Consider the following 20,824-nt stretch of genomic DNA (forward strand, 5'->3'; position numbering starts at 1 on the left):
GCTCAATATAAAACATTGAACCAATATGAGCTAAACCATCTTCAATTTATTTGTAATGAGCCAGGAACTGAATTCAAGCTTTGACGCATAGAAATCTTATTAAAGATCACAAAGAAATATTTCATTGTTTGAAAATCATAAAAATGATAGGAATATCTTTTTTTTTCTAAAGTACTAGAATGTTTGACAATTAAGGACTTCTTCAAACTAATGTCTGGTGACTCAAACTTTCTTTTTTATGTGTGTTACGGACCTATGTTATTAAAGTATGCAAAGTTTGTTTTCAGTTCTACCCAAACTTATTTATTAATTCAAGTTTATGAACGTCATTTGACAATACACCCACGCAACATGTGGCAGTCCACTAGCAGAACTCACATAGATGACAGTGTCATTTTACCCAAATTTGAAATGGGTCACTAAAACAAATTATCTAATTACACCCATGTCAGATCACATATATCAGTACCATGCAAATTGTGCAAAATGCAAAATTTCAAACAATGTTGTACATGTGGTGAATTTCAGTCGGGCAGCAAAGTTTCAGAAAATGTCAGCTTTTATTGCAACAAATAAAACAATTACAGGATCTGTGTAATAAGAATGATAAACTCCAAATTCAAGTTTTTTCATCACAACCAATAAATCTGCGATTTCTTTATACAGTAATATAAATAAATAAACTTCCATTGATTATTGACATCAAGTAAGCATTCTAGAAATCATTATCACTGTCATTTAGTTCATCTTTTCTGATTTCTCTTCTTCTGTCGACATCAATTTCTAAATCATCACTATCTCCATCATCATCCAGGAGATCGTCATCATCTAAACTTTCACCAGACAAATCAGAAGCACTATCATCCTAAAAAAAGATAATTAAGAATTTAATTTAATTATTATGGATTATTCGAGTTGACCAATGCTGCAACAGGCCGGCCAGTAGGCTATACCAGGACACAAAGAGAAACTTTTTACCAAGCCTATATGCTTGTACACAGGAGATTGAATCAGGTAGAGTGTACAAGCCTAGAGTGTGAGGGTTTGGAACACGAAAAGGGATGAACCAGTTTGGTAGTACCTCAATCAATAATTTCATCTTTGGGTCATCAAAACGGAATATTGACCTCCACATAGGTAACTATTTGTATATTATATTATGCCATATGCAAATTAAATTATACTAACATCATCATCGTCATCATCATCGTCATCTTCACCACCACCCATACTTCCAAAGAGAACCTTCTTCCTTTCTCCAGAGCCAGCTAACCAAGAAATACAAAAAGTTTTATTTACACATCACTAACTACACACACTTGAATTTATTGCACAGTTCTCCATGCACAATACACATAGTAGTTTGTTAGTCATGGTAAAGTTGTAAATAGGATAATTCATATAAACAATGAATTTCATGAAATTTGCATAATAAGGACAATAATCTTTAAATAATTTCTTAAATGGCTGATAGAATAATTCCCAGTGATCAGTTGTAATATATTGTATTCCTACTACATATCAAGGAATGATAATGTAACGGCATCCATCAATTAGGGTAAACTAAGCATCTTATTAGTACAAAATTGAATTCACAATACATGTAGTTTAGTGGTGTTCTCAAACTGTCAAAGTTCAACAAAAACGAAAACCCATTTTGTTTGGAGAAGAGAATCATTTCTGATATATCAGCGAAGTAAGCATGTGATAAGCAATACAATTTTCTTCCAGATCACATGGAATAACGACCAAACAATCTGTGCCAAGTATAAATCTCACTCAAAGATTACAAACAGATTACTGTATTCACTGTTACATTACACCTACCTTGCGGCCTGGTAACTTTCCTTGTATTGGCCATTATTTCATCATCACTTGCGCTGTCACTAATTCCATAATCATCGTCATCTTCCACATCTAAGCCAGCAAAGTCATCCTCACCAGCGCCAAATTCATCAGTTCCACCCATCTGTAGTTGTTTCTCTTCTTCTTTCAGTTTATTCTGCATCCGCTTCAGTGATGATTCAGTTTCCTAGCAAACAGTACAACCACATCATACCACATGTCAGTTTTGTGTCAAATCTTCGTTCAATAACAATGCACAGAGATCTCTTATTAATATATCATAGATTCATTCTTCATACCCCATACTAAAGTGACCTACACTGTCACATGACACACCAGGAATTTGCAAAAATTTTGATGATGAAACATAAGAATCTTACCTCAAATTTATCTTGTTCAACTCTGTTGTATTCATCCACTTGTTGTTCTAAGTAGGTTAAATTACGATATCTTTCTATGTAAATCTAAGTAATTTGTCAAAAAATTGTATAAATTAGTAAAGTAAAATGCGAAAGTAAGGTTATTATCATTATGAAGTTATTAGCACAATAAATCATATATTTGGCCAAAAAAAACAGACTTGAGTGTTCCATATAAACCTGTGAGAGATATGTTTAACAAGCAGTTACAGACACATTCAAATGTATGGACATCTTCCTTAATTTAGAAAATGTGCGTCATATTCATTTCACAAGCAAATGATTTCCTTTCATTCTTTGTATTTCTGAATATAGTTACATGCGCACCCATGTCCAATAAATGAGAGGTACTCTAAAACTAAAACAAACAATAAGAAACACTAGACAAAGTACACATCATAATTTATACTGTACCTCATATTGTTTTTCCAAATCACTTTCTAATTTTTCATATTCGTCCATAAAAGCGGGTCTGAAAAAACAACCACAAGAAAAGATAAAATCACAGCTACTGTTTTGTCTTGTTAACGTTGCATAGCATCGAAATCAAACACCATGAGATGTGGAAATTCAAACCGAAATTTGTGCCTGTCATCCTATGTAATATGCATGTCCAAGCATGAAGTAAAGTACTACGTTGTGTGGGATTCAGTATGACCCCCCCCCCTAGTAACGCTAGGATAATTTCAACAACGACTAAAGTGTGCTTATGTAAAAGACAGAGGTGAGTCTATGGTCAAAATATTTCCGTGATGTAATTTTTGGTTTCTACTCTATTGGAGATGTGCTTCTTATACAGCAAATAAGTTGATGCAAAGACATTTGGTGTGGCAAAAGTTCTGGTCTGGTTTCCGTTAAAATAGTTTCTCTCAAGTAGGAAATAAAGTAATACTGTTCCCTAAAGTTCCATAAAATGTCTGAGATATTTTGATATTTCTATAAATTGGGATATATTTACTACAAAAAAAATACCTGACACTTTGCAGTGTTCTCAATCGTTTTTGATTTCTCTCAAGCTCACTTCTCTTTTTCTCAATCTTGGCTTCCAGATTGGCTTCATCAGACGCAACATTGTCTAACATCAGTTGTGTCTTCTTTGTTTGTTGCTGAAAGAATATCACAATATAAACATTTCTGTTGTAAGGAAACCTAGCATAAAGTCATTGATTATCTCAAATTTTATATAAAGAAGTCAGAGTCAGAATTTCAAGAAATCCAGTCCTAGTAGTATGAAAACAACATTGCAATGTAAATCCAGTTGATGACAGGTCACTGGAAAATTGAGCTTCAACTCAATTAGTTGCAGATTTCACACACACACACACACACACACACACACACACACACACACACACACACACACACACACACACACACACACACACACACACACACACACACATACTTGTATTGCTATATGTTCCGAGGACTTCATTGGATTAACTTTTAATATAGTTGAATTAACTTTTAATATAGTTGCGATATGAACTCGATTAAAACGCGTTCCTATATAGGGTTGCGTTTTAATTGGAGTTTAATTAAACTCAATTACAATGCAATACAATGGAGAATTGCATTTTAATTAAGTTTAATTAAACAAGAGTTGAATATCCCGTGACTGAACATAGAAATGTTTGCGAAGCTTAGGTTTAGTATCGGGGTAAGGTATGGTACAATTATATTAATATTAATATAACGTGAACCATACCTTCCCCCGATACTAAACCTAAGCTACGCAAAACGTATTAATAATCGAATTAACTATTAATATAAATTATGTTTTCCGAGGACTATGAAAAAGGTCCTCGAAAGGTGTGTATGTCCTCGGAAGTAGCTATATATCTGTATTTTTGTCCTCGCAACATATAGCAATCCAAGTACACACACACACACACACACACACACACACGTACACACACTTGTATTTGAGGAACATAGTAACACTATTCAATATTTACCTCAACAGCTTTTATACTTCCCCTTAGTCCTCTTTCTATTTCATTAATTTCTAGTGGCCTGTTGATAGCAGTCGTCCTTGCTTCCTGTTACAAGAAAAAGAATTTGTTTTACTTTGAGAAAACAATTGCAATGTTTTACATACATTTGATGTATTATTACTGGTACAACAAGGCAGACTGAAAACGAGTCAGACTTATAGAACACTGATACAGATTGTATGCAGACTGTCTAAGCCAGGTCAAGACAAAAGCTTGTGACTAGTAGTGCCCATCTATTGACAATCCCAGAAGCATCTACATTATTGCAAGTAATCTGCTTCTGTTGAATACTAGTTTGAAAAAATGTCTTTTTTGGTTAAAAATAATTTTCTTCTTTCTGAAAATTTAAATTTAGGAGGGGGAGGGGGGTCTGTTTTTTAAATATTTTTGTGCTACATAACAGTTCCAGACATGGAACCATCTTCCTATCACAATGGCAATATGACAAACCAGACCTGATTGAATACAAGCACCTGTAGACCTCAACCATGCTTCCCGAAAAGCAAAATTTGTTAGTGAGTGAATGAATGAATCCTGGCCAGTGGCTTTAAACGTTCAATGGCTGTGGCACACTCACTCAGGGCAACCCCAGGTAAGAATGTGATGCAATAACCAGTATACTGTAAAATATTTTATTTTAGCTGGAATTAATTTTCACAGAAAAGATTTTTTGTGTGTTTTGTGTGGAATTTATTTTCACTGATTTTTTACGAGTTGAATTTAAAAGAATTTATAGGAAACAAGGTATATTCGCTGGATTTTATTTTTGCTGAATCATTTCTTCAGCGAAAATTAATTCCAAGCAAAAATAAAGTATTTTACAGTACGCCACTGGTGATCGATGGAATGTTTTGTTTTGTTTTGTCTTCTGTATACTTATAAACAATAGCATAATAAACATACCCTGAGTTCCACTTCTTTACCCAGTAAGTCATACAAAGAGGCGCCTTTACTGGTTATCTCAGATGCTAACTGTCTTGTTGCTTTCAAATCAGATATCTGAAAGAAAAAATCACAGAATAACACACATTATTATACATCTGTCACCGTAACGCCATAAGTTACAGCGTGCCCTAATTTTGCGGTATTTTATAGGGGTATTTTCATCCTATCATATAAGAAAATGTGAATTCCAAATATGGAATGATTATGTGCGTAAGCATCCTATAATAATAAAAACAAATCTACCGTAAAAACTTGATTAATTCGTGGTAGTAAAAATAATTATTTTTTCAAGTGCACGAATTAATAGCGTCAAAACGGGAATTATTGGTTTTTGGTGCGCGAATTAAAAGAGTACTTTTAGATCGATTCAAAAAAGAGCTGTTTTCATAAATTTATTAGTGATTTCTTTTGTTTTCCAATGAACACGATTACAGGACGTTTTTTTAGTGCCTCTGAGACTCGTGGCTAGCGGCATTCATGGCGTATAGTTGGGCAGAGAACAGGCACCACGTTACACTTGAAATGAAACACAAACAAACAATGAACACGTGGCTACAAAGTAGCCGTCTGGCTGCACTGCCTTTTTTTTATTTTTCTAGGCATTGCCCGGGCGATGTTATGGCAGATATTACGAAGCCCATCTTGTCTGGAAAAATAACCCTGCGTTGATAAAAATAGTCTCAGAAAATGTTTAGAAAAAATAATGTTTCGCGTTGACCAAATATAATCATACAAAGTATAAATTCAAAGTGTTTTATTTAATAAATTGGTGAGAGGTCGCATTTTACGTGAACAAGAACATGCACTAAGAAGGAAAAGCAAGCCAAAGTCGACACAGGGTGCATCATGGACATGACACAACACACGCTGCGACAACTGATTGATCAGTGACATCATTTTGGGACCAATTGAACTTCAAGTACTTCTTTGCGAAACTTGCTGCGCGGCGATGCTGACAACAAGTGTGTGTTGACCGAAGTTTGACCCCAAGTCACGCACTGAACTGGCGCGATACCTTAGCAACCTTTTTCTTTCGTGCCCCGCGCGTCAATCTAGTAAAATTGTTATTATATCCGAAGGTACTGTAATTAAGCAACTTGCATGCAACTCTGTACTGGCTTTGAATATATTAATGTCGTTTACTTAGTGTACTGCTTTTCTAATTATGCAAATGTGTTTACAATATTGTACCGGCTCTGAATATTTCAACTTCTTAATGTATTGCTTTCATGATAATTAGTTCTTTTTAACTATTGTTAGGGCACTGACCCAGAGTATTGGGTCTGTGAATATTTCAATATAACTGACTTGATAATGCGTTACATTCGTAATAATTACGCAAACATAAACATACCATAGGTCAAATTAAATTTTACTATAATATAATAAACTCTGGGCAGCACACTTCGATCGCATCATTCACGTACATTTCGACTGAACTCTAATAACCACGCGTTTGAATTACGTGCGGCATTGGGCAATGACCTCCAGAGTTCACTGATATTTAAATTCGAGCCACCCAGCTTGACGCAAATCAATATAGTTACTTGTCATTTGTTCAAAAAATCTTTCAACTCTTACAAATACCATGGACGCGAAGAGTTAACTGGGGGTTAAATGAAAGGGAATGTCTTTCTTGGACAAAAAACATGTCAGTACAAGATTATGTGTGCAAGGTTAGATTTATAGAACGTACATGACCGCTTAACTTTGTGTTTTTCACCGAATCCGGTATAATGAAAATGTGACACGAGGTCAATCACCCGACCAATCAAAAACGTCAATTTACGTACCATAGGGCGGTTCACTTAAATGACGTAATAGAATAATGGCGAACACATGGTCGATGCAACCCTGTGGACCAGCGACGAAAAAGCCATCCAAAGCCCAAAAAGCTTTCCGTCACGGGAATTCGTAATCGATGTGCTGACCGATGAATATTTATCGACTAAGTAATAATCTTGCCCAACATCTGTAGTGTCGTGGGGGAATGATTTTTTTCAGGTCAAATCCTTATCGAACCTAAACTGCTTGCTAAACGAAAGGCTCTGATGACAGAGATCATCTACAATTGCGGCTACACCAAGTACTGATAACATAAAAACTCAAACAAAATGTATATTTTTAATGTCTTCATGCAATATATTCTGAGTTATCCACTTTATTCTGGCCCGCGAATTAATAGGATACAATTTTAAACATGTTTTTGAACGCCGCGAATTAATAGGATACAATTTTAAACATGTTTTTGAACGCCGCGAATTAATAGGATACAATTTTAAACATGTTTTTGAACGCCGCGAATTAATAGGATACAATTTTAAACATGTTTTTGAACGCCGCGAATTAATAGGATACAATTTTAAACATGTTTTTGAACGCCGCGAATTAATAGGATACAATTTTAAACATGTTTTTGAACGCCGCGAATTAATAGGATACAATTTTAAACATGTTTTTGAACGCCGCGAATTAATAGGATACAATTTTAAACATGTTTTTGAACGCCGCGAATTAATAGGATACAATTTTAAACATGTTTTTGAACGCCGCGAATTAATAGGATACAATTTTAAACATGTTTTTGAACGCCACAAATTAATAGGATACAATTTTAAACATGTTTTTGAACGCCGCGAATTAATAGGATACAATTTTAAACATGTTTTTGAACGCCGCGAATTAATAGGATACAATTTTAAACATGTTTTTGAACGCCGCGAATTAAAAGGATACATTTAAAAATTAGGGTTCGAAAATAAAATGGGTGCGCGAATTAATAGGGATCGCGAATTAATCGAATTTTTACGGTAGCTGTCATCAGGGTTTGACCGGAAGTTCACTGATTCCGATTCTCTGATTCGTTAATGTAATGTATGAAAGGGAGCGGTAGACAAACACAGATAATATAGAAAGGAAAATACTATTTTACTTAGACATATTAATAGCTATCTTCCATTAAGCACTCATGGAAGGAACGAGTAAATCAAGTTTCTGGATGTGATATTGTAGACTAACAAAACACACCTTGTACTGACTTGGTGAAAAAATGACTGACTTACTCTTGATGAAATATCAAATGACATAGATGAGCTTGACTCCTCATCGTCGTTATCAGCGGTACTATTACTCTTCATTGCGTTATACAGAACTGACGTTACTTTTAACAATTCCTTGACAGCATATCCATCCGCCATGTATAACTTCTTGGTGTTCAGTTTTATATGCGCTTTTACAGCCTAAAAAGAAACAAAATTAGACCACGTCATATTGATGTTTGCTGATTTAAGAGCATCGCTGACGATACATGAAAGTAATCAGAAACATGTGTATATACATGTATCCCCCAATGGAGTGACGTAGAAAACTAACCATGAACTGTGCCACAGCTTTAATAAATATAACTCTATCTTGTTCTGTATCGGTATCCATGGGTAAATCTGTATTGGGGTCATATCTGTAAATAAATAATAATTCAGCATATAAACATTTATTTGTACACAAAACATGATACTACAAGAGTTTCAATATTTCTAAAGTCTGCCAACAATTGAATATAATAAACATGGTACATATAGAAGGTTTCACTTGTACATGTTTGCCTGTTGTGTCTGGTTGACTGGTCATTCGCACCCAAGGTTTATAATAATAATTTAGTTTTCTGCTGCTATACCAAAAGTAGATCTGTGTGTCACGGTTAACAAAACAAATTATAGGCAATGTCACAGCAGATCGTGAGGTAGTGCCGATCAATGAGCAACATTTTTATCAGACATTCACATTCCAGTTGGCCGAAAAGGGTCATTTTCCGATTTTTATTCAGTGAGTAGAATCGCGGGGAGCATACTACATGATGTACGTAGTTGTTTGAATAATTTCGTGTAAACTTTTGTGTATACATGTACAATTCACAATGCAGTGAAATATATTTTTATTCATGTGATATCAGTAATAGTTCCAGTTTTAACATCCTATCATTTCAGCTTTTCAGACAAATAAGTGTGGTGGTTTTACTAAGTTTGGTCACTGAAATGGTATGCCAGAACTTTTATAAAACAATAGAGACTATTTTTATTGTAGCAAAATGATTATGCAAGTTAGTTAGCAGTATTACTATGTAAATTAACCACCATGCTAAAGTCTTTACCTTGGTAGAGCTACAAATATTAATAATGTCTAATGTGTGGCAGTGTTATTACCTTACCTTCTAACAAGCCACATTAAAACCTCTGCCACAAGTGGAAAATTAGGAGTTCGGAAATTCTCCATTGAGATGAGGCGTGGATACCCCAAAGCTCTCATCATCTCAGTGAAATCTACAAACAAATCCATATGTATTAGTACTTGCATAAGAATGTAAAACAGCAATCCACATGCATTTTAGTGAAATGACGGAGGTGAGTCGATGGTCAAAATAACATTACATACGGAACAGTTATTCACTGCTATTATTTTGAGTGACAACATACCGGTAGTCCTTAAAACCTCCAGAAACACCTTCTTCCTTTCTGGTACATGAATACTGGAATATTTTTGATCACTGACATCAAAATGTCTGAAAGTTTAATTCTATGTACTTGCAAATCCTTCTTACAAACCACTTTAACATCAATGTACATTCATGACTGATAATAGTCGACATATCTGCCAAGTCAAAATTCTTCAAATTTACACAAAAATTGTCAATTATCATTTCTGTCAATTGTGCCATCGCATAATTCAAATTTTGTGTAAACAAAAAAATGTACATAGAAAATAAAGTAAATATGTTGTAAATACCGTCTGTGTATTTATTTTGTTTATTTACCTTGCCATTCTTGTGAAAGAGGTACGGGTATTAACAACGATAAAGAACATAGCTGCTATGAATGAATTTCTCAGACTGTACATTTGAGATATGTATGAACTACAAACACATACAACTATATTATATAGAGGGTCCAGAATAAAGTAGAATTTCTTAATAGTACTTTAGTGTCATGAAATGCTTAAAGTGATGAGATTTTCTGGAATATTTTTCTTTAATTGTTGTAAGCATTTCACATTCAATAACAAAATGGTACTCAGATTCCACATTGTTATTTTTACACAGTGGACATGTTTTATAACTTACAGGTAGTTTGGGTGTCTGTAAAATTTATAGTTAGTATATACATGTAGCAAGGTATAGAACATTGATTATAGTTTAAATTAATTATATTTTATATAAAATGGTATATCATAATTTAATTATTAAATTAATTTAATTCACCAAGTTAATTTTAAATTAGTGTACTCACCCCGACCATGGACGTACTATTACGTTGGTATGCCCAGGCCCTGACTGAAGATGAAGCCCCATTGAAGGTAGATAGACACCCCCACCCCAATGCATATCAACAATACCATGTTTATAATAATAAGATATAGTCAGATACATAAACTGATAACAACGATTTAGAAAATAATACACATGTTTTTGAATGTCTTTGAATATCACAGTAATGTAATTCCTAAAAATTTTGGAGATTTAGTGTGAATCTAACGCGTACACACCGTCGCCGGTCACTGTCACATACACACAAAACGTAAACACCAACGACCTGTACTAGATGCCGACAAAACTGCACTACATATTAGAACCTAGGCGGCTTTTTGACAATACTAGATATCCATGGTCTTGTCATATCACTGTTTAGATGGGGAATAGGTTCGATTACAGACCGACAACATGTTTTTTTACTTACTTCGCAAATCTCTGTACGACATCTTGACAAGCTCGCTCTAGCTCCCGAAAAAGAATGCACGCATGCGCAGTGTTGGGTGAGCAACGAACAACAGAACATCTAACGCGAATTCTGATTGGTTTGGCTGTACACGTGATTATATCTGATGGCTCAAATAAATAGAGACTGGATTGCAAGCAAATCAAGCACTTGAGAATGTATTAATAACACATGCGAAAATACATGTACATGACTGACATGAATAACATTAGGGTTGGTGGATGGAACTGTGCATTTTTGTTCGCTTTTTTCGCGGTGTAAATTTTAATTTTTTTATTTTATTGCGCAAACATGCAACATTTTCAACCCTCCTCCAATAATTTCAAATGACCGACCTTTTAGTAAAAAAACGTTTTTGTAAACGGCGGGCACAGCATCGGTCAGATAAAATATCCTTCGCAATGAAACATGTAATGGTCACACTTTGTACTAAAACAGCTACTATTTACATATTTACAAGTCTGAGAGTTCTTTAACACGTGACACGGAAATAGCAACGTGTACACACAAAGTTCTGTATACATGTGTACGTGAGAAGAGTCCCCCTAAATTTAAAAGGTCAATCCTTAATGTGTTTCAATAAAAAAGGTTGCTCATCGTTTACGAGAATGATTTCTTATCTTATTTGTTTCGTGTTAACGGTCGGTATCTGGGGAGCTGTAACTACGAAACCCGTCCCATCTATTTGATTTCTTCAGTTTTCATGAAAGGGAAATGAAGAGCCGCTTTCGATTAGGTTTATTTCTATAATAAGTCTTAAGACTTTTAACTTTCTGTCACAAAAGATTTACATGTCAGATATTGCAGATATTTTTGCTTTGCTATACTTTCGGCGCAACGAAAGTATTCCCTTAATCTTTTATAAATATTTATAAATTTCACAATTCAAACAGAAATGATAGATGTCTATTGGCCGATTGAATAAAATTGGAATGTTTTCAATTGACGTTGTTGTGCTCGTCGATTGACTGGTTGATTAGTTGAAATTTAGAAGTATTTATAACAGCTTTTTTTCACTAGGGGGCAGCAAATGTATTTTTTTAAGTTGCTTATAAATGTATAAAGGCGTAGAGGTGTTGCGCCATAAGTTAATGGCTATGGGGGTATATCTACTATTTTTAACAATAAAATCATCTTGATATATTTCATGAATATATACAAAACACTTTTGTTCTATCTTCATATAGGAGCAACATTAATGTAATGTATAGGACTGATTAATACAATTGATAGTTGTACAATACATAGTTTATGTTTACAACTTTGGCGATAGCATATTAATTTATCTCCTTGAATAAATCACTTTTGGGGAAGGAATGATGTCTGTGCCTCGGTGTACTAGTAACATTGCAAGAGCACTGAGTCTGTCTTGAGCCACGCTAGATCGTGCCCATAACTTCACCCGCCGAATTGCAGAAAAAGAACGTTCACATGACACGCTTCCGACAGGTGTTGTAAAGAATATTGTGAGAATTCTGTGGATGGCTGGGAAATAGTTTACATCACAAACAGCAAGAGATTAAGCAGCATCCTTGGGCCTTTGCTCAATTGGCGTAACACTGAACTTTGTTATCCACTTCTCAATTTCAATATTCAAAAAATCATCCTTTTGCAAAAATTTCCCATAGTATTTGTTAATTGAAGTCACATGGGTTGATGTGAGCTGACCAATGTTGCATCATGGTAAAAGTGCTTGTGCAGCTATCAGATCACAGTGATGATCAGCAAATCGCGTCTCGAGATCTTGGATGACATGATCCGAGAAAAAATAATATACATTCAATATTTTCGAATATATTCCGCATCGTTTACGAAATTCTGTCAAATGCTTCCCGCCGCCGTGAGGCATTGCAGACCCTGTGGAATCTCGACCACCAAGAAGATCACAATGAAGTGATCGAGCTTGATTAGTGGCTTCATAGCAACCAAACTAAACGGCCCTTTTCAGGGCCACCACATATTCCAAAAAGAGAGAGGCCGTAATTTAAATGATTTATATCATTAGATTGTGGTGAGTGTGATCGCTTTTTCGTTCAATTGAATTTACTGCCATACATACTGTCAGGGCGACGTCATACATCGATCATACTGGTATTCCTCACATTACTGCTTGTACTGTCATGAATTTGTTTTTGCGTATCTGTTAACCGACTTAATTAACTGATTATTAGCTGAATTGCTGTGTTATGTCTGTCATCGTGTAGGCCTATTTGAAGTTTTGGACGGAACTTGGCTCAGTGATTTGGAACTAATTACAAGATACCGTCGCTATTCTGACATCCGTAGTTATTAATGTAGTGAACGATTAATCAAAAGATATGACGTATTCAGTACTTAGTGTGATTGGCTTTATGATTGAAGGTTACGCCCTAGAGTCTTTTTACTGCATTGTAATTGGTCAGAGTTTTGAAAATGAATAAAGAGAGTTTGAGTTGGTCTTGGCGAATACTCCACGACAGACGCAGTCCGAGAGAGTCCAGGGGCGAGCCTTGAGAGAGTCCAGTCTTGGGCGAGTCTTGGGTCAGCCTTGCGATATAGTCTTGGGGACTTTTCCCCAGGGCGCTGTGTCTTATAGAGTGCTCCAAAAGATCGACTAAGACGAGAGTTGAAACGTATTTCGTTGTGTGTGTCTTATTTGACTGTAAAGTTAAAGTGACTTTCCCGATCCCGTACCTCAAGGGGACGAGATAGAGAGACGAGACGAGTTCCCCCCTGACAAGTGTGGAGAACCCGAGAGAAAGAGAGATTTCCCCCTGACAGTACTATAAATTTTCAACATTGACAGTTGTGTGCAACGTTTCTTAGAAGCTGACGTGGCTGACATGTCAATCAGATATACTTGAAGGTAACGTTTGACCCACTGTGCGTCAAAGTGTCGATGCGCTCAGTTATAAATATAAATAAAGTAAACGCAACTGGCTTACCATGTTTTATTTCAAATCGTGTACAAACCAAATACGTGTTTGCTCGAAACTTTTCTATTTTAAGTTGTTTTAAAAAAAAAACTCCCACACTCAGGGGGGTAGTTGCCCCCCGTGTCCCCCCGCTAACTACGGCCATATATAATAATGAAGGAAATACCTTTGTTGCACCAAGAGTACAATGGGTGCTGGCTTTGCATCAACACAAGATTAGACAGTCTGAATCGCAGTGTTTCACACTAATGAGAAAACGCCTTCCGCGTTAAGTGTTTTTTACAAAAACATTTGTTCACAATTTTATAAACCGGCATGGAAATTCCTACAACCAATGCAAATTCTGTTACTTTGCATGTGTACTATGATTGCATATTTTAATACATACACACTCAAAATATTTATTATATAACTGGGACAAAAGAAAGCATTATTTTTCCATGACATTTCCCCTATCTGTGTAACTTCATATTTTAGTATAAGGTAGTAAAAATTTATATACGTTAACTGGGAAGTAATATATCCTGGCTAGTTTCTAGTGCACCCCTCATATTACTTGACAATAGTCTACAAATATTATTGTAAGCTATAACATTGGTATAAGTTAACTGGGATGTAATATATCCTAGCTAGTTTCTAGTGCACCGCCTCATATTACTCGACAATAGTCTACAAATATTATTATAAGCTATAAAATTTATATACGTTAACTGGGATGTAATATATCCTAGCTAGTTTCTAGTGCACCCCTCATATTACTTGACAGTAGACTACAAATATTATGTCGGAACCACAATCGAACTGCGGAAACCACAAAGAGATACGTTATGTACTTAAGTTAATTATTATTGAGTTAGTTGATTGGCTATTCAGTAACAAGTTACGTAAGCCCAAACTTCCGGCCACACTGTATGTATACTTTCAACACACGCTTTATTCGGCAGTAGCTGTATAGTATTCGTGTAGTCTATATCGTATAATAAAGTCTCTTTCCTTGACTTAATCGATCGTCTCCTTTATCCTGTAATTTCGATTCCCACATATTATTGTAAGCTATAAAATTTATATACGTTAACTGGAATGTAATATATCCTAGCTAGTTTCTAGTGCACCCCCTCATATTACTCGACAATAGTCTACAAATATTATTATAAACTATAAAACTGGTGTACGTTAACTGGGATGTAATATATTCTAGCTAGTTTCTAGTGCACCTCCCTCATATTACTCGACAATAGTCTACAAATATTATTGTAAGCTATAAAACTGGTGTACGTTAACTGGGATGTAATATATCCTAGCTAGTTTCTAGTACATCCCTTCATATTACTCGACAATAGTCTACAAATATTATTGTAAGCTATAAAACTGGTATAAGTTAACTGGGATGTAATATATCCTAGCTAGTTTCTAGTACACCCCCTCATATTACTCGATAATAGTCTACAAATATTATTATAAGCTATAAAACTGGTGTACGTTAACTGGGATGTAATATATCCTAGCTAGTTTCTAGTACATCCCTTCATATTACTCGACAATAGTCTACAAATATTATTGTAAGCTATAAAACTGGTGTACGTTAACTGGGATGTAATATATCCTAGCTAGTTTCTAGTACATCCCTTCATATTACTCGACAATAGTCTACAAATATTATTGTAAGCTATAAAACTGGTATAAGTTAACTGGGATGTAATATATCCTAGCTAGTTTCTAGTACACCCCCTCATATTACTCGATAATAGTCTACAAATATTATTATAAGCTATAAAACTGGTGTACGTTAACTGGGATGTAATATATCCTAGCTAGTTTCTAGTACATCCCTTCATATTACTCGACAATAGTCTACAAATATTATTGTAAGCTATAAAACTGGTATAAGTTAACTGGGATGTAATATATCCTAGCTAGTTTCTAGTACACCCCCTCATATTACTCGATAATAGTCTACAAATATTATTATAAGCTATAAAACTGGTGAACGTTAACTGGGATGTAATATATCCTAGCTAGTTTCTAGTGCACCCCCTCATATTACTCGACAATAGTCTACAAATATTATTATAAACTATAAAACTGGTGTACGTTAACTGGGATGTAATATATTCTAGCTAGTTTCTAGTGCACCCCCCTCATATTACTCGACAATAGTCTACAAATATTATTATAAGCTATAAAACTGGTATAAGTTAACTGGGATGTAATATATCCTAGCTAGTTTCTAGTGCACCCCCTCATATTACTCGACAATAGTCTACAAATATTATTATAAGCTATAAAACTGGTGTACGTTAACTGGGATGTAATATATCCTAGCTAGTTTCTAGTACATCCCTTCATATTACTCGACAATAGTCTACAAATATTATTGTAAGCTATAAAACTGGTATAAGTTAACTGGGATGTAATATATCCTAGCTAGTTTCTAGTACACCCCCTCATATTACTCGATAATAGTCTACAAATATTATTATAAGCTATAAAACTGGTATACGTTAACTGGGATGTAATATATTCTAGCTAGTTTCTAGTACACCCCTCATATTACTTGACAATAGTCTACAAATATTATTGTAAGCTATAAAATTGATATACGTTAACTGGGACGTAATATATCCTAGCTAGTTGCTAGTGCATCCCTCATATTACTTGACAATAGACTACAAATATTATTATAAGCTATAAAATTTATATAAGTTAACTGGGATGTAATATATCCTAGCTAGTTTCTAGTGCACCCCTAATATTACTTGACAATAGACTACGAATATTATTGTAAGCTATAAAATTGGTATACGTTAACTGGGATGTAATATATCCTAGCTAGTTTCTAGTGCACCCCTCATATTACTTGACAATAGACTACAGATATTATTATAAGCTATAAAATTTATATAAGTTAACTGGGATGTAATATATCCAAGCTAGTTTCTAGTACACCCCCCATATTACTCGACATTAGTCTACAAATATTATTGTAAGCTATAAAATTGGTGTACGTTAACTGGAATGTAATATATCCTAGCTAGTTTCTAGTGCACCCCTCATATTACTCGACAATACGCTACAAATATTATTGTAAGCTATAAAATTGATATACGTTAACTGGGATGTAATATATCCTAGCTAGTTTCTAGTGCACCCCTCATATTACTAGACAATAGACTACAAATATTATTATAAGCTATAAAATTTATATAAGTTAACTGGGATGTAATATATCCTAGCTAGTTTCTAGTGCACCCCTCATATTACTTGACAATAGACTACGAATATTATTGTAAGCTATAAAATTGGTATACGTTAACTGGGACGTAATATATCCTAGCTAATTTCTAGTGCACCCCTCATATTACTTGACAATAGACTACGAATATTATTGTAAGCTATAAAATTGGTACACGTTAACTGGGACGTAATATATCCTAGCTAGTTTCTAGTGCACCCCTCATATTACTTGACAGTAGACTACGAATATTATTGTAAGCTATAAAATTGGTATACGTTAACTGGGATGTAATATATCCTAGCTAGTTTCTAGTGCACCCCTCATATTACTTGACAATAGACTACAAATATTATTATAAGCTATAAAATTTATATAAGTTAACTGGGATGTAATATATCCAAGCTAGTTTCTAGTACACCCCCCATATTACTCGACATTAGTCTACAAATATTATTGTAAGCTATAAAATTGGTGTACGTTAACTGGAATGTAATATATCCTAGCTAGTTTCTAGTGCACCCCTCATATTACTCGACAATACGCTACAAATATTATTGTAAGCTATAAAATTGATATACGTTAACTGGGATGTAATATATCCTAGCTAGTTTCTAGTGCACCCCTCATATTACTAGACAATAGACTACAAATATTATTATAAGCTATAAAATTTATATAAGTTAACTGGGATGTAATATATCCTAGCTAGTTTCTAGTGCACCCCTCATATTACTTGACAATAGACTACGAATATTATTGTAAGCTATAAAATTGGTATACGTTAACTGGGACGTAATATATCCTAGCTAATTTCTAGTGCACCCCTCATATTACTTGACAATAGACTACGAATATTATTGTAAGCTATAAAATTGGTACACGTTAACTGGGACGTAATATATCCTAGCTAGTTTCTAGTGCACCCCTCATATTACTTGACAGTAGACTACGAATATTATTGTAAGCTATAAAATTGGTATACGTTAACTGGGATGTAATATATCCTAGCTAGTTTCTAGTGCACCCCTCATATTACTTGACAATAGACTACAAATATTATTATAAGCTTTAAAATTTATATAAGTTAACTGGGATGTAATATATCCAAGCTAGTTTCTAGTACACCCCCCATATTACTCGACATTAGTCTACAAATATTATTGTAAGCTATAAAATTGGTGTACGTTAACTGGAATGTAATATATCCTAGCTAGTTTCTAGTGCACCCCTCATATTACTCGACAATACGCTACAAATATTATTGTAAGCTATAAAATTGATATACGTTAACTGGGATGTAATATATCCTAGCTAGTTTCTAGTGCACCCCTCATATTACTAGACAATAGTCTACAAATATTATTGTAAGCTATAAAATTTATAACGTGTTCATATTTTACTATACTTGTACACTCACAAAATTCCACACGAGATATTAATTATAGATAAATATAGATAATCAAGTATATAACTTTGACAAAGAAACTGATCATTGTTTATCAAACTTCATGTGAAAATCCTAATAAATTAGATTTAAAGTTCGCAACTGACAGTTTAGCAATATTATTAACTTGTCCATGGTGGCTACAGGATTTGAAAAACAAATGAGATGATTAAAAATATTGTAATAACTGATATTTATTTTACAGTAACATTGTTATGTACATGTAGACCATAGGGTCCGAAGTATTTTTTCTGACTGATTTCGGTGAGGCCGCTTTTCGCCGCTAAAGCGACTTCCAATGGTGACCCCTGGATGATCCACACCTGCTCGTAACTTGTCATGATCAGGTTCATTCGTATGTTAGGGAATTAGTGATTGGAACAACCGGCTGATATAATGGTCGACTATGGAAGTTGGTTAAGTCAACGACGCGCCTATAAATATGATAGTTATGTCCCGACATCGGAGGCAATTAATCTTACACGATGACGCTATCTTCCGGGCCTACTTGTTATTCAGAGTTCCATATTGAGGGATCAAGGGGTAGCTGAAAATAAAATGAAGTTCCATTTACAGTTAAAAATAGGTTTTTACACTTTACAGATAAAGCTAATTAAAAATTACGGACGAATAAAATAGCTGATTACATTTTACACCTTGTCCATGTCTACGAATTTACGGTTTTTATTTATATAAATTACATTATTATGAAAATAAAAAAAAATCGATCTAAACGACTTGCGTCTATGAAAATCGACTCTTATCCGAGCGAGAGAACGTAGATGCCAATCTACCATGATTGTTTGGTTATCATCAATTCAACCAAGCTGTTAGATAGGTTGTTCATTAGAGGTGCCGGGGAACCAAAATTTGGGACGTGAATCCCTCCGGCGACGAAAAACAGTGACTATAACCCAAGACAACTAATAAATTAGTAATATAATAATTTTATAAATTGATTAGTTGTTTGAGTAAGGGGTGAGAGACTTGTTACCTCGGCGATAGCCACGGTAATTGCGACCCAATCGATCATTCCTGGAAACGCAGTGACCAGCGAGGCCCTAAATGACACACACCTCTGTGAATTTAGGACATGAATTCAGTTTTATTACAGACTCCCGGGGAACAAAAATTCGTGATGTAATTCACTCTGGTGAGGGAATAGTTAAGGATAAATAAACATGGAGACAATAATGCAACATTTTATTTCCCGTTTTTGCTAGTTTTCGGGCCCATAAGGTATTATACACTTATGTTAGTGAAATCTGATGTAATTTTTATACCTACCTACTTAATTCTTTCGTTGAAAACATGTTTAGGCGGAAAATTTGGATACTTAGAGCCGCCTGGGGACCAACATTTCGGACGTGAATCCCTCCGGCGATGAAAAAACAGTGATAATATCCAAGGGGTGAGAGACTTGTTACCTCGGCGATAGTCACGGTAATTGCGACCCAATCAATCATTCCGGGAAACGCAGTGACCAGTGAGTCCCTAAATGACACACACCTTGATAAATTTAGGACGTGAATTCAGTTTTATTACAGACTCCCGGGGAACAAACGTTCTTTAGTGAGGGAATAGTCAAGGATAAATAAACATGGCGACAATAATGCAACATTTTATTTCCCCGTCTTCGATATTTTTCGGGCTCATAGGGTTTTATAAACTTATGATAGTGAAATATGTTGTATATTTTTACCTATCTGTTGAATTCTTTCGTTGAAAACATGTTTAGGCAGAAAATTGGGAAACTTTCTTAGGAGACATACATAAATGTTTCGTAAATGTAAAGTTGCACCAAAAATAAAAGAAGATCGAAAATTGCATAGTGACACCATTTGTATTAATTGACAAATTATAAACGTTTAAAAACAATTTAATGCACGTGAATTTTCATGACGAACGTTTCAGTGTTCTGATTATCTATGGTGCGACTGCAGTCTTTGCTTAATTATGAGTCCAAATGGTAAATTTAAAGATGCCATGAGAAACCTAAAAAGAAAAGGAATAAAAGCTTTATTCTCATTAAAGACCAAAATTGGATCTGGTAATCTGGACATGACTACTGTCACTATTTGATAAACTTATCAGACCAGTTATTGTGTATGGGAGTGACATTTGGGGAGAAGAAAGTTCAACAAAATCAATTGTAGAGGATGTTCAGCTTACATACTATCGGTACATTCTTGGTATCTCAAAAAATACACCAATCATGGCAATATACAGTGAATTGGGAGAATACATACAGGTACACTT

The 20,824-nt window shown here is 34.6% G+C and overlaps 1 protein-coding gene across 1 annotated transcript; it reads right to left on the minus strand.

Annotated features, from left to right (window-relative positions):
• Positions 1-541: 541 nt before the first annotated feature.
• LOC100369428 (clusterin-associated protein 1-like) lies at positions 542-11,021 on the minus strand. Its single transcript, XM_085502989.1, has 12 exons — positions 10,933-11,021; positions 9,411-9,522; positions 8,579-8,663; positions 8,269-8,445; positions 5,165-5,260; positions 4,223-4,306; positions 3,237-3,370; positions 2,679-2,736; positions 2,226-2,309; positions 1,828-2,032; positions 1,189-1,268; positions 542-865 (listed from the first exon to the last, which is right to left on the minus strand). The coding sequence occupies exons 1-12, from the start codon at positions 10,952-10,954 to the stop codon at positions 716-718; spliced, it is 1,287 nt and encodes a 428-aa protein (XP_085359115.1). The 5' UTR covers positions 10,955-11,021; the 3' UTR covers positions 542-715.
• Positions 11,022-20,824: the final 9,803 nt, after the last annotated feature.

The sequence above is a fragment of the Saccoglossus kowalevskii genome, chromosome 8 (assembly GCF_978046115.1).
Source record: "Saccoglossus kowalevskii chromosome 8, keSacKowa6.1, whole genome shotgun sequence".
Classification (NCBI taxonomy): domain Eukaryota; kingdom Metazoa; phylum Hemichordata; class Enteropneusta; family Harrimaniidae; genus Saccoglossus; species Saccoglossus kowalevskii.